The sequence below is a fragment of the Penaeus vannamei genome, chromosome 28, assembly GCF_042767895.1.
Source record: "Penaeus vannamei isolate JL-2024 chromosome 28, ASM4276789v1, whole genome shotgun sequence".
In the NCBI taxonomy this organism is placed as follows: Eukaryota; Metazoa; Arthropoda; class Malacostraca; order Decapoda; family Penaeidae; genus Penaeus; species Penaeus vannamei.
Genome location: NC_091576.1, coordinates 10,238,306 through 10,251,471, shown reverse-complemented (window position 1 = coordinate 10,251,471; position 13,166 = coordinate 10,238,306). Strand labels below are relative to the sequence as shown.

General features: G+C 46.8%; 1 protein-coding gene across 1 annotated transcript; it reads left to right on the top strand.

Moving 5' to 3' along the window:
* Positions 1 to 2,587: 2,587 nt before the first annotated feature.
* On the top strand, positions 2,588 to 6,517 carry LOC113800260 (uncharacterized). The gene is made up of 6 exons (XM_070141515.1): positions 2,588 to 2,738; positions 3,223 to 3,731; positions 3,791 to 3,971; positions 4,015 to 5,078; positions 5,125 to 5,718; positions 5,828 to 6,517. The coding sequence occupies exons 1-6, from the start codon at positions 2,588 to 2,590 to the stop codon at positions 6,515 to 6,517; spliced, it is 3,189 nt and encodes a 1,062-aa protein (XP_069997616.1).
* Positions 6,518 to 13,166: the final 6,649 nt, after the last annotated feature.

Below are 13,166 nucleotides of genomic sequence, written 5' to 3'. Positions count from 1 at the left end.
TCTCTATGCTCTCCTACTTTACATTTAGATTTCCATTGGTCAGTTTTAGACCACTTCCCCTATAGTGATCACTTCCCAGTACTCCTTTCTCCTACTTCATATGTACCACTTCCTAATCCTCTACGCTGGTGCTTTGATAGTGCTGACTGGCATACTTTCACTTCACTCTCTACTATACCTATCCCTCCACCCCCCTTACAGTCCATTTCAGATATGCTACATTATTTTACAACCACGATCCTAAGAGCTGCCTATACAGCCATTCCTCGAACTTCAAGACCTTATACCTCTAAATGTGTTCCATGGTGGAATTCTGATTGCATCAAAGCGCTTCGCTTAAAACGAGCAGCCTGGAACAGCTATCGCAACAAACGAGACACGCCTCACCAGCTATCAGCCCTTATTTCCTTTAAAAGAGCATCTGCCCATCTTCGCCATACAATTAAAAACAGCAAAACAAATAGCTGGCAAAATTGTTTCCTCAATTACATCTACATCTATTTCAGCTTTTTGGCGACGGATCCATAAATTGTCAGGCAAACATCCCCCCCCATCCTGCACCCGTCCTCCATATTCGAGATATTCTCATCTCTGAGCCTGTCGAAATAGCTAATGAATTGGGCAACTATTTCAGCCAGGTCAGTAGTGGCTCCCACCTTTCCCCACACTTTTCTTCCATTAAAGCCATCAAAGAACACACCCCTATTACCTTCACCCTATCCTCTGATGAGTCCTATAATGCTCCTTTTTCTTCTGAACTCAACGCTGCATTACAGTCGTGCTGCAACACTCATGAAGGTCCCTGATGGTATTCACTATCGTATTCTCCGACACCTCCCATCTTCCTCTCTATCCTTCCTTTTAACTATTTTCAACCACATATGGACGTCAGGAAATTTTCCTTCTCATTGGCGAGATGCTCTTATCCTACCTTTCTTAAAACCCAATAAATCAGGTACCCTACCCCAAGATTACCGCTCCATAGCTCTAACTAGCTGCTTGTGCAAACTAATAGAACGAATGGTTAACTTCCGTTTAATGTGGTACCTTGAATCTCATAATCTCCTTTCCCCTTCCCAGTTTGGTTTCCGACGTGCCCGAAGTACAGCAGACCCACTTGCCCATTTCGAGACATACATTACATCGGCATTTGCACGCCATGAATACGTATTAGCCATATTCTTTGATCTAGAAAAAGCACATGATACCACATGGCGATACCATATCCTCCAACAATTGTCCTCCTTAGGGCGTTTTCATCAAATCCTTCCTTTCTAAACGTACCTTCCAGGTCAAAATTGCCTCTTCCACGTCATCATCCTTTCCTCAATTCGAAGGCGTCCCACAAGGAAGTGCTTAGTACCACTTTATTCCTTCTTGCTGTAAATGACATAGTCTCAGTCCTACCATCAGGAGCCATCTATGCATCTGGCACATCTATACCAGATCTCTGTCAATTCCTACAGTCTGCAATAACATCAGTAACTTCTTGGGCCACCATGGCTTTTGCTTCTCTACCTCCAAATCTTTCCCCATCCTTTTCTCTCGCACACGTACGGTCCCCAAACTCCCACTCTTCTTATATAACGCTCCACTCCAATACCGTTTTTCTGGCAAATTCCTAGGCGTTATATTTGATTCCAAATTGTCCTGGGGAGACTATATCTTGTACATCAAAGAAAAAGCTCAATGTCGCCTCCAAATCTTACAAACTCTTTCACACATCTCCTGGGGCTCAGATCGCAAAACTCTCCTCCATCTTCAAGTTACCTTGATTCTCTCCACTCTAGATTATGGATGCCATATCTACTCCTCTGCCTCAACCTCTCTTCTTGCTCACCTTGATACAATCCACCACAACGGTCTCCGCTTAGCCCTAGGCGCCTTCTGCTCCTCTCCAGGTGAGAGCATATATACTGAATCAGGCATGCCGTCCCTCTCTCGACGTTGAGCCCTTTTCTCTCTCCGATGCTATGCTCGATTTCACCAATTTTCCCTTACCAAACTAACTATTCCACAATCCTGCTTCATACCTTTACCTTTTCTCCACGTTTACCAACGCCTCTTCCCGTACGCTTGGATACCCTCCTCTCCCATTCCCCCTTTCCTCACCTCTGACCTCTCCCACTTTCTGTCCATTCCATTCCTCCATGGCTTATACCTAACCCCTGTATTTGCTCCTCAGTTTTCCCTGACCCACCAAAATCAGATATTCCCCCCTCTATCCTACTCACTCATTTCCTTGACCATGTGTCCATTCATTCCTCCAGCATTCACGTTTATACTGACGGTTCCAAATCCATCTCAGGAGCTGGATTCGCAGTAACATTCCCAGATTGCACTTTCAAATACACCCTCCCTCCTGAATCTAGTGTCCTTACTACAGAACTATATGCACTCCTTTTTGCCTTAAGACGCATATACTCATTCTCCTCTTCCTCTTTTACTATTTTTACTGACTCCCGTAACTCTTTAACCCTCATAAAGTCTCTGCACTCGACTAATCCCCTTGTCTGTAAGATCCAGAACTGGTTGTTCTATCTATCCACACATCACAAATCTGTCAGATTTTGCTGGATATCCAGCCATGTTGGAATCCCTGGCAATGAACAGGCAGATACTCTTGCAAACTATGCCGCAATGTCCACATGACCTCAACTACACTTCTCACATATTCCAGCTACGGATTACTACCTCCACTTTAAAACCTCCTTGTATACCCGATAGCAATCTTTTTGGTCAAGACTCCACAACAATAAATTACATACCGTAAAACCATCAATCTCCTCTTGCTCAGCTCCATTTCACAAAAACAGACGTTGGGAGACGGCCCTCGCACGCTTACGTAGTGGCCACACTCACCTATCTAATGTCACGCTCAGACCCGCCCCTATGTCCTCTATGTAACGTCCCTCTTTCAGTCCCACACATTCTCTTAGATGTCTAGCATATTTATCTTAACCATTAACCATTCTAAGGTGTTGTAGCGGTTCCTGATTGGCCATCAATCTAGAACCGCACCTGACCTGTGATTGGCCGACCCCTGCTTCGGGGCCGCCCTAATCGGCCGAGCTAACATCGCCGCTCAGGTACTTAAGCCGCCGGACCTGAGGTGGAATCATCATTCGCCACACGACTGCTGACCTAACATTACTTGTGCTTGGCTCATTAACAATAAAGAGATAAAATCCAGTTTGCTGCTGGTCACTAACCTCCCGCCAGAACTTCTGACCGTCGGCGACCTCCTGAATGATCATCGGTGCGCCACTTACGACGAGCTTAAGGAGGCCATTCTTAGGCGAGCAGCACCTAACTCTCTGACCGCGTTAAGCTCCTTCCTCTCGTCTGAAGCCGCGGACAGCCGTACTCCCACAGAAATCCTTCACCACTTCCAGCGCCTCCTCACCCGCACCGGCACGACGCTCCCACTAGTCATGTGCTCTCTCTTCCTTAAGCGGCTGCCCGCTGTTATCCAGCAAATCCTGCTGGTGCCAGATGCCCCACTTGAGCACCTTGCCCTAAAAGCCGACTCGATGCTCGCAGCTAGGGCACCCACACCGCCAAAAGCGACAGTGTCTGCTGCAACCACCACCTCCGCCGTGACGTTGGGATCCCTTGCAGCTCACGTCGCCACACTATCTGAGGCTGTGCAGAAGATATCTACACAGGAACGCTCTCGCTCCCGGCCTCGCTGTCGCACCCCTTCACCGCCACACAGTGACCGGGACCAGGTGCTTTCTACCGCCTAACCGCCAGCCTCGCTTCCGCGCTCCTGCACCGCCGCTCAAAGATTGGAGGGTACCGCGGAAACTGGGCGCCCATCAATACTTACGGCGAGTATTCGAGGAGCCTCTCGCTGGAAGGCGAGCCCGCCCAACGATTCCAGTGGATCTTCCTCGTCGCCGACGTCCCTCAACCCATCATCGGCGCCGACTTCTTGGCGCACTACGGTCTGACGGTTGATTTTCAAGGTATGGCCCTAATCCACCGAAACCGGGGCCCGCACGCTGGAAGGCGAGCCCGCCCAACGATTCCAGTGGATCTTCCTCGTCGCCGACGTCCCTCAGCCCACCATCGGCGCCGACTTCTTGGCGCACTACGGTGTGACGGTTGATCTTCAAGGTATGGCCCTAATCCACCGAACCGGGGCCCGCACGCACGCTGCTCCGGCTCTGGTAAGTACCCCCCTAATATATACAGTGCTTCCCAGGACCTGCGCCTTCAAGAACATCCTGCGGGAATTCGCGGCCTTGACAAAGCCGATCAACCGGGCCACCCAACCACGGCACGAAGTCCGGCACCACATCGTCACCCACGGTCCCCCTGCCCACTCTCGCTCCCGTCCGCTCGCCCCTGACAGATGTCGCAGTGCCAGGGCGGAGTTCGTCCATATGATGCAGTTGGGGATTATACGCCCTTCAAGCAGTCAATGGGCGGCCCCTCTGCATCAGGTGAAAAAGAAGGATGGTGACTGGCGCCCGTGCGGTGATTACCGTCACCTCAACACGATCACCGCCCCCGACAGATACCCCCTGCCGCACCTGCACTCCTCCCACGAGCTGTCTGGCTGTACGTTTTTTTCCAGGATCGACCTCGTGCGGGCCTTCCACCAAATCCCGATCGCTGAAGAGGACATCCCCAAGACGGCCGTGATCACACCTTTCAGCCTCTTTGAATTCCTCAGGATGCCCTTCGGTCTTCGGAACGCCGCCCAGACCTTCCAGCGATTCATAAACGACGTGACTCGCGGCCTTGAGAGCGTCTTCGCCTACATCGACGACATCCTCGTCGCCAGCATCTCAGAAGCAGACCACGTCCGCCATCTCCGCGACCTCTTCGGCAGACTGCAAGACGCGGGCGTCGGTATCAACCCGGGAAAATGCCAGTTCGGTGTCGCTTCCCTCTCTTTCCTCGGCCACACCGTCACCCCCCAAGGCATCACCCCAGCGCAGGAGAAGGTCACCGCTATAAGGAAGTTCCCCAGGCCAGCGACGGAGAAGCAGCTGCGGAAATTCCTGGGCATGTTTAACTTCTACAGAAGGTTTGTCCTCCGACACTGCCATCGGTGCGGTCCTCCAGTAACGCCAGGGTAAGCAGTGGCAACCCCTTGCCTTCTTTTCGCAGACCCTGTCGCCACGCCAGTCACGGTACAGTGCCTTCGGAAGGGAGCTCCTGGCAGCATACTCCGCGGTGAGGCATTTCCAGCCGTCTGTGGAGGCTAAGGAATTCCACATCCTGACGGACCACAAACCCCTCACCTTCGCCTTACACTCGAGGACCCGCCGCCAATCCCCTCGCGAGGAGCGCCACCTGGACTTCATTTCCCAGTTCACGACGGACATCCACCACATTCGGGGCTCGGACAATGAGGCCGCCGATGCTCTGTCGAGGGTGACCATATCTGCTGCGACTCTCGCCGACGACGCAGTGGACTACCATGTAGTAAGCAGAGAGCAACGCCAGGACACGTCCTTGACTCCACTCCTAGAGGGCCAGACTTCCTTCTACCTTGAGAGAGTCAAAATCCCGGCGATTCTTCGATGCCTACCACCAGCATCGTGGCATCCGGGCCACCCAACACATCATCCGCAGCAAAGTCGTCTGGCCCGCCATCAACAAGGACGTTCGGCAGTGGTGTCGTTCCTGTACCGAATGCCAAAGAAACAAGATCCACAGGCACACCAAATCCCCCCCTCCAGACCTTTCCTATTCCAGACAGTAGGTTCCAACACGTCCACATAGACATAGTGGGACCTCTGCCCATGGATGACGGCTACAGCTACATCCTGACGATGATCGACCGCTTCACCAGATGGCCCGAGGCTAGGCCCTCCGTGACATCACCGCAGCGACAGTCGCCAAGACCTTCAATACCTGGATCTCCCGCTTCGGCACCCCGGAAACCGTCACTACAGACCGCGGCGCCCAGTTCGAGTCCGAACTTTGGCGCCACTTAATGATCCTGCTCGGATCCAAAAGAATCAGGACGACTGCCTACCACCCCTGCGCCAACGGCATGGTCGAGCGACTCCACCGGCATATGAAGCAGGCCCTAATATCATCCTCCCCTAACAGGAGATGGGTCGACCAACTTCCTCATGTCCTCCTTAACATCCGGACGTCGTTCAAAGAGGACCTGCAGTGCACCAGCGCAGAAATGGTCTACGGGACAATGCTCGCCCTCCCTGCAGATTTCCTTGTCACAGCCAGCAACTTCGAACCCGGGACCTTCGGCAAACAACTCTGCGAACGAATGGCCCGGGTATGCAGCCGACCGACGAGACCCACCCGACAGCAGTACATATACATGCCTCCAGGACTCCAGGATTGCTCTCTGTCCTCTGTACGAGGGTCCATTCCCGGTCATCCGAAGAGGCGACAAGACGATCACCATCCGCCGGCCAAAGGGAGAAGACACCGTGACCATCGACCGCGCCAAACCCGCACACCTGCAGCAGCCCTTCAGGATCGCCAGAGTCCGTTTCGCGACCGCGAAACTAGAGGGGGAGTGCTGTAGCGGTTCCTGATTGGCCATCAATCTAGAACCGCACCTGACCTGTGCTTGGCTCATTAACAATAAAGAGATAAAATCCAGTTTGTTTTCTTAACCTCCACAGTGTAAGAGCCGTGCTGAAAGAATGAAAGGCTGACCTTGTGCTAGTCCTGAACGGACTACGGGAACCATGGGCACGGTACTCCCCTGATTTAGTTGTCTAGCCCTTAACCCCCTATAGGATACTGGGGGTGGACTGTTTATTTCCCTTTACACAGTTAAGGCTTCCCATGGCCAGTAATGAATATGAAATAACCTGATTAGGGGCAATGAGGCTTGCCCCTTCGTAAAGTAGCCCCACCGGCTCCCTGACCCCAGGCTCTCCTTTGACAACGACTCCGAACACAAACTACTACCCACTCCTCAATACCTACCAGTGCATTACCCACCCAAGCAGAGACTCGATCTCCAGAAGACATTCCTACCCTCACAACTTCCTCAAATTCATCAACTCTACCCCCATAACCTTCATCAAGCACCCCATCCTCCCTTATTACTACCTTACAGCCTTATTCTCCATCACTCTGTAATACTCCCTCTTCCACACGTCCCCGACCATCCACCACCACCAACCCTAGAGATATTTTAAATACTGTTTAGCCCAGCTAAATGGGACCGATTTTTCGTGATCCCTTCTACAGCCCTTTACTCGGGCAACACTTCTCTTTCAAAAATGTCTCCAAAAACAAGTGGCCAAAATCCCTTTCTATACCAGACTTCCTCAGACGCATAAATATCCTTTTGATCTAATCATCTATCCTTAACTCTTCCTCTTCTCATCAATACCTATCCTACCTCCATCTACCCTCCCCTACTCCTTTAAATACTAGACTATCATACAATAAATGACCGTCGAAACTTGACATTTTAATTGTAATGAAGAATTTTAAAACCCTCCCAACACAATACAGTACAATACCATAATGCTATATGACCTTTGATGTCGAGCACATTTATTTTCTTGTCATTATTACTTCTATACCAGACGCGATCGCTACCGTCTCGTAAGTCAGATCAGAAACTGAATCTATAGCACTATCAAATTTAACCGATCATTCTGGCAACCCCATTCCAGCAGAACCTCATCCAACCCTTAATACTTGTACTGGAACTCACTCATTCTCTCTCCCCAGCAAATTACCCATTCGATACCAAAGATTGGTCAGACTGTGGAGAACACTTATTGGATGCCTCAAAGGCCAAGATGTGAAGTCAGTACATTGCTACACCATTCCTCCTAAAGGTCAACGAAAGAATCTGATCAACATTGCCAAAATTACTTTCCGCACACATGGTCTTCCCTTTCGTATCTACATTGGTGGACAATCCCTCCCTGTTCAACCATACCAACCTCCTCCTCGTCAATGTCAAAACTGTTGGCGATTTGGACATTCTGCCAAACATTGCCGTTCCACAGACCGATGCCCCCTATGTGCCAAACCAGGTTATAACCGATCAAACTGCTCTGCACAAACACGTACATGTGCTAACTGCGGCGTCCCCCATAATGTATTTTATAGAGGCTGTCCCACTTACAAGTTCGAGTCAGTGGTAGCAACTCTGATACAAAGATGGTCTCACTCTACGTGAAGCCAGACAGGAAGCACGCCATCAAGGTTTCTCTTGTACTCCCTACTCTAGTAATGTTGCTCGCTCTGCCCCTCCCCCTCCACCTCAAGATGCTCCTACATCCTCCCCTATACCTACTTCCCTACTTCCACTTCTACATTCTACCTCCTCCTGTCAAATTCTTTTGCTACTCGACACCCAGACACTCCAAGCTCAACTACAGCCCCAACACCATGGCACTCCCTCCCCGCACTACCCGCAGCAGACAGACTAAACGTTCCACCCCTTCTTCCCCTAATGCACTCACCTTCACCTACCTTTACCTTCAGACACCAGTCTCCTGTTCCCCTCCCTCATAGGAAAATCTTTCTCACAAAACTATCCAACTAACTCCACTGCAGAAACTATGGAATATATATCCAAAACTATATGCTTGAGACAAAATTCCACACCTTATGCTCCCTCCATACTCGAAGTGACAGCCGGTATCCATCCCCCTCCTGCTCATATTCAACCTACACCCCTCTCTCCTACTCCCTCTAAACACAACCTAATCCTCAATTACGCATACTACCGATAACCATCCTCCTGATACTACCGGTATCAGTCTTCCTCCTACTCCCTCTAACACAACCCATCCCCCTCAACACCAACTACTGCCGATATCCATCCTCCTACTCATACTCCCCCTACACCACTCCCTCCTACTCCCTCCCAACACAACCCACCCCCCTTAACTCCAACTATAAGTACATTATCCCTCCCTCCATCCCCTCTATCATTTCCACTCCCTCCTGGAAACACACATGAAACACTTATGTAATTCCCTTACCTAAGCCGACCATAGCCCATTCACACAACTTCCTTAACCATCTTTAACCCTACAAAATCACTCTAGATAGTTGACGCATAGTAACTATCACCCTTCACCCCTCCTCTAATATACTTTCCTATAGTGCTATATGACAGATTTTTTTTTTTTTTTTTTTTTTGCTTTGCTTTTTAACTATTAACCATTATCAATCCCCTCTATCCTTTCCAATTCCTCCTGGATATACTCGTGAATCCCTTATGTAATTCCCTTACTGAGACCCACCATAGCCCATCCACACAGTAACTCATTTACCCATCTTTAACCTTTCAAGATTACTCTAGATTATTGACGCATAGCAACTATCACCCTTCACCCCTCCTTTGATATACTTTCCTATAGTGCTATATGATCATTAACTATCCATTAACTATCCACATTCCTACTCTCCCAACTTTAACATCACCTCTACCCCCACAACTTTCATCAATCACCCCATCCTTCCTTATTACTACCTTCCAGCCTTATTACCCATCTCTCCGTAATACTACCCCCTCAGCCTATACTCCCTCTTCCAATCGTCCCCCCTAATCCCTTGCCCGTTGTTGTCGTGGGGGGGGGGGGGGCTTAAGAGACGAGGAGTGGGATCCAATGCGGGGATCTCCCCCACCTAGGGCCTCAGCCCTCGACTTGACTAATTATGCAGGGTCTTTTCTCCCTCCCGCTCTTCCGTTTCCATCCCTTCTCCAACCCCTTCTACCATCCACTTCCGTACCATCAAAGTTTCGGAAAAGTGCAGGCGATCGCCAGGCGTTAACAAAAGTAAGCCGAGCTTACAACACTTTCGGCGGGCGATCCTTTGCCCGGGTTTCCTCTAGATAGACCATCGCTAACTTTGAACAACGCGGGAAATTTGAATTTGTTTACTTTGAGGCACAAATCACCATAAGCAAACATAAAGAAAGCTAGTCCACAAGATACTGAGGGAACCCATCTAAAGGCAAAAAATCGCTAAATAAAATATCTTGTGCAAATGAACAATGCTACAGACATATAATGGATTTAGAAATTAAAGAAAACTGTAGCAGTTAGAAAAAAATGCATTGTGATTTAAGTATGTTTAGCTACAGTTCCAGGGTCTGGATGAATATTTGAAATCTTACTTGATATAAAACATGATTAATATGACATATTTACCTTTAAGTTCTATATATGTTTAAACCATTATAATATTTTCACATTTGGCTATAGTAGGTTCATACATGTCCTTTAGACACATTTCAGTGTTGAAAATGTAATTGCAATAAGCAGAATTTTGTTGGTTTAATAAAGGAAACAGTATTATTTTTCATTGTTTATTGCTCTCAAGTTGCTGTTACACGTCAAAATTGTCAGCACCTGTCAGCTGCCACATCAAGATCTGCACATAGGGTGGTACTGGTGATCCTGAAAAGAAACGCTACATAGTTATTCATAAGCAAATGTTCAAGTAATTGTGATTTTTTTATCATAATATCATTTTTTTATCATATTATTGTCCAAAAAGATAAGCAAATGATATATTGATATAGAGACACATATGTGTAAGTCACCCAGCACACATACACATATTTATAAAAATATACACATGAGTATATGTGTGCGTGTATTAGGTGTGTATGTATATGCGTATGTGTGTGGAGGGAGAGGATATGTATATACATTTATGTATATATATATATATATATATATATATATATATATATATATATATATATATATATATATATATATATATATATATATATATATATATATATATATATATATTTTTTTTTTTTTTTTTTTTTTTTTATTCATGCATTTATATTTATGTATTTATATGTATATATATATTTTTTATCCAGTCAGCAATGTATGTTCTTGGTATGTTATATTGGCCTGCAGAATGAAGACCTTCAAGAGCTTCCAGACAGTGCAATTCATATACAGCTGTTGTCATTTCAGAAACTAAGGTTATCTTTAAATCTTTTGTAATTTTATAAATTCACAAGGCTAATGTAATAATTTCCAAATTACTGGAATCTAGCATTAAATTTATAGATAAACTAAAATACCTGGAAAGTTCAACACTTTCACAAATATTTCCTAATATGGAAATTATAGCTATTAACATTTATTTGATCTTATATATGTATTTATTTTGTGGAGGAGAGACAGCGTTCTCGACATCTCACTCTCACCTGTCCAGATATCAGCAAAGTATGGGTAAATACTTCAAAATACGGAATACTTATTAGATCATTTGTTACTATATAATCATCTGCGATTAAAAAAAAAGAAAAAAAAGTATTTTTTGAGGGGTTTCTAGTCAATTATAATGCATTAAGTTTAGTACTAATGAGAGATACTTACGGAAGTGGCGATGAAAGAGGGATATAGCAGGTTTCTGTAGTCGGGCGATGTTCCAATATTTTGTCTACCGCGAACACCTGAAAGTGATGTTTTGTGAAATGGTACTTGGACTTTAGCAGTTGACAACGCCAGGCGAAGGGAAAGTAGGGCCTTATGGTACCGACTACGGGATCGCATGGCGACGAGTTGGGCATTGCCTGCCTCTTTTTTTTTTTAGTACGGCCCTAAGAACCGTGCTGAAAGGATGAAAGGATGACTTTGTACCATTCCTGAACGGCCTGAGGGAGCCATGGGCACGGTATTCCCCTGTTTTAGTTATCGACCCCTTACCCCTCAAGGCTTGTCCCCTCATGAAATAGCCCCACCATTTCAAACTCTTTCGGTTCTCCGACTCCGACTCTGAACACTGAAACTACTACCCACCCCTCAATGACTACATTATCCACCCAAGTCAAGACTCAATCTCCAGGAGACATTTCTACTCCCAACTTCCTTAACTTCTTCACTTCTACCCCTACAATCTTCTTTATCAACCACGCCGTCCTTCCTTATTGCTACTGTACAGCCTTATTCTCCATCTCTCCGTAATGCACCCACCCCTCAACATGTACTCCTTCTTCCACATGTCCTCATCCTTTTACCACCCCCATCTCTACAAATATCTTCACTCTGTTTAGCCCAGCCAAATGGGACTGATTTTTTGTGATCCCCCCTACAGCTCCTTACTCAGGCAACACTTCTCTTTCAGCAATATCTCCAAAAAGAAGTAGGTAGACTCTTTCCGTACCCGACCCGATCGTTCCCGCCTCGTTACAGTTACATCTGAAACTGAAGCTATAGCATTATCAAATGTAACTGACCTCTCTGGCAACCCCATTCCTGCAGAACCTCATCCAACCTTTAATACTTGTACTGGAACTGTCTCTATCTCCCCAGCAAGGCTTACTTGCCTGCCTCGCGGACTATAATGTAATATCAGTACAGTGCTACTCCATTCCTTCTAAAGGTTATCATAAGAACCCCACCAACATTGCCAAAATTACTTTCTGCAGACATGACCTTCCCTTTAATGTTAACATTAGTTGAGAATCCCTCCCTTTCTAACCATACCAACCTCCTCCCTGTCAATGTCAAAAATGTTGACGTTTAGGACATTGTGCCAAACAATGCCGTTCCTGGTCATGACCGACGAAACTGCTCTGCACAGTCACATGTGCCAACTGTTGCAGCCCCCATAATGTATTTTATAGGGGCTGCATAGGGTTTTTTGCCTCATTCATAAAAATGTACAAAATGTACAAAAGCTGGATCCAGTAAGTGTACTGAAATATAATTCCTCAACTGTACATATATATATATATATATATATATATATATATATATATATATATATATATATATATATATATATGTATGTATGTATGTATATATAGGTACAGTTTAGTTCTTGAAAAAAATGTAGTAAATCAATTAACGAGTTTCCTGGGGGCCAATAATATATAATCTAAGACCCTGTTCAGACAAGCGACTTTAGTGGCACGACTACTAGAAGCTCGACTGCAAGGTCAATGGAAGTGAATAGGAGCGCACACACTAGTGGCTTGTGGGTGGCCTGTGGAGCGACAAAGAGATTTTCCTCACAGTCGTCATCCACTCGAGGAACATGTTTTGCTATACGGCCACACACACGGCGACAGCCACTGTATTTTCATGATGATGGCGCATCTCATTGGCTGGAGGGGGTGGGATTCGACCAATGAGGGAGCACGGGGAGCGGAGGCAGACAGACAGGCGACAGTAGCTTCCACTTCCCCCAGACTGTTATCCTGATCTGATGGA

What these genes read in the sequence shown, in the direction of transcription:
- LOC113800260 (XM_070141515.1), top strand. Translation starts at nt 2,588, where the DNA reads ATGTTGGAATCCCTGGCAATGAACAGGCAGATACTCTTGCAAACTATG. An exon ending in ACCCGATAGCAATCTTTTTG is followed by an intron (nt 2,739 to 3,222) that starts GTCAAGACTCCA and finishes ACCTCCCGCCAG; the next exon opens with AACTTCTGACCGTCGGCGAC. An exon ending in GACCTTTCCTATTCCAGACA is followed by an intron (nt 5,719 to 5,827) that starts GTAGGTTCCAAC and finishes GCCCGAGGCTAG; the next exon opens with GCCCTCCGTGACATCACCGC.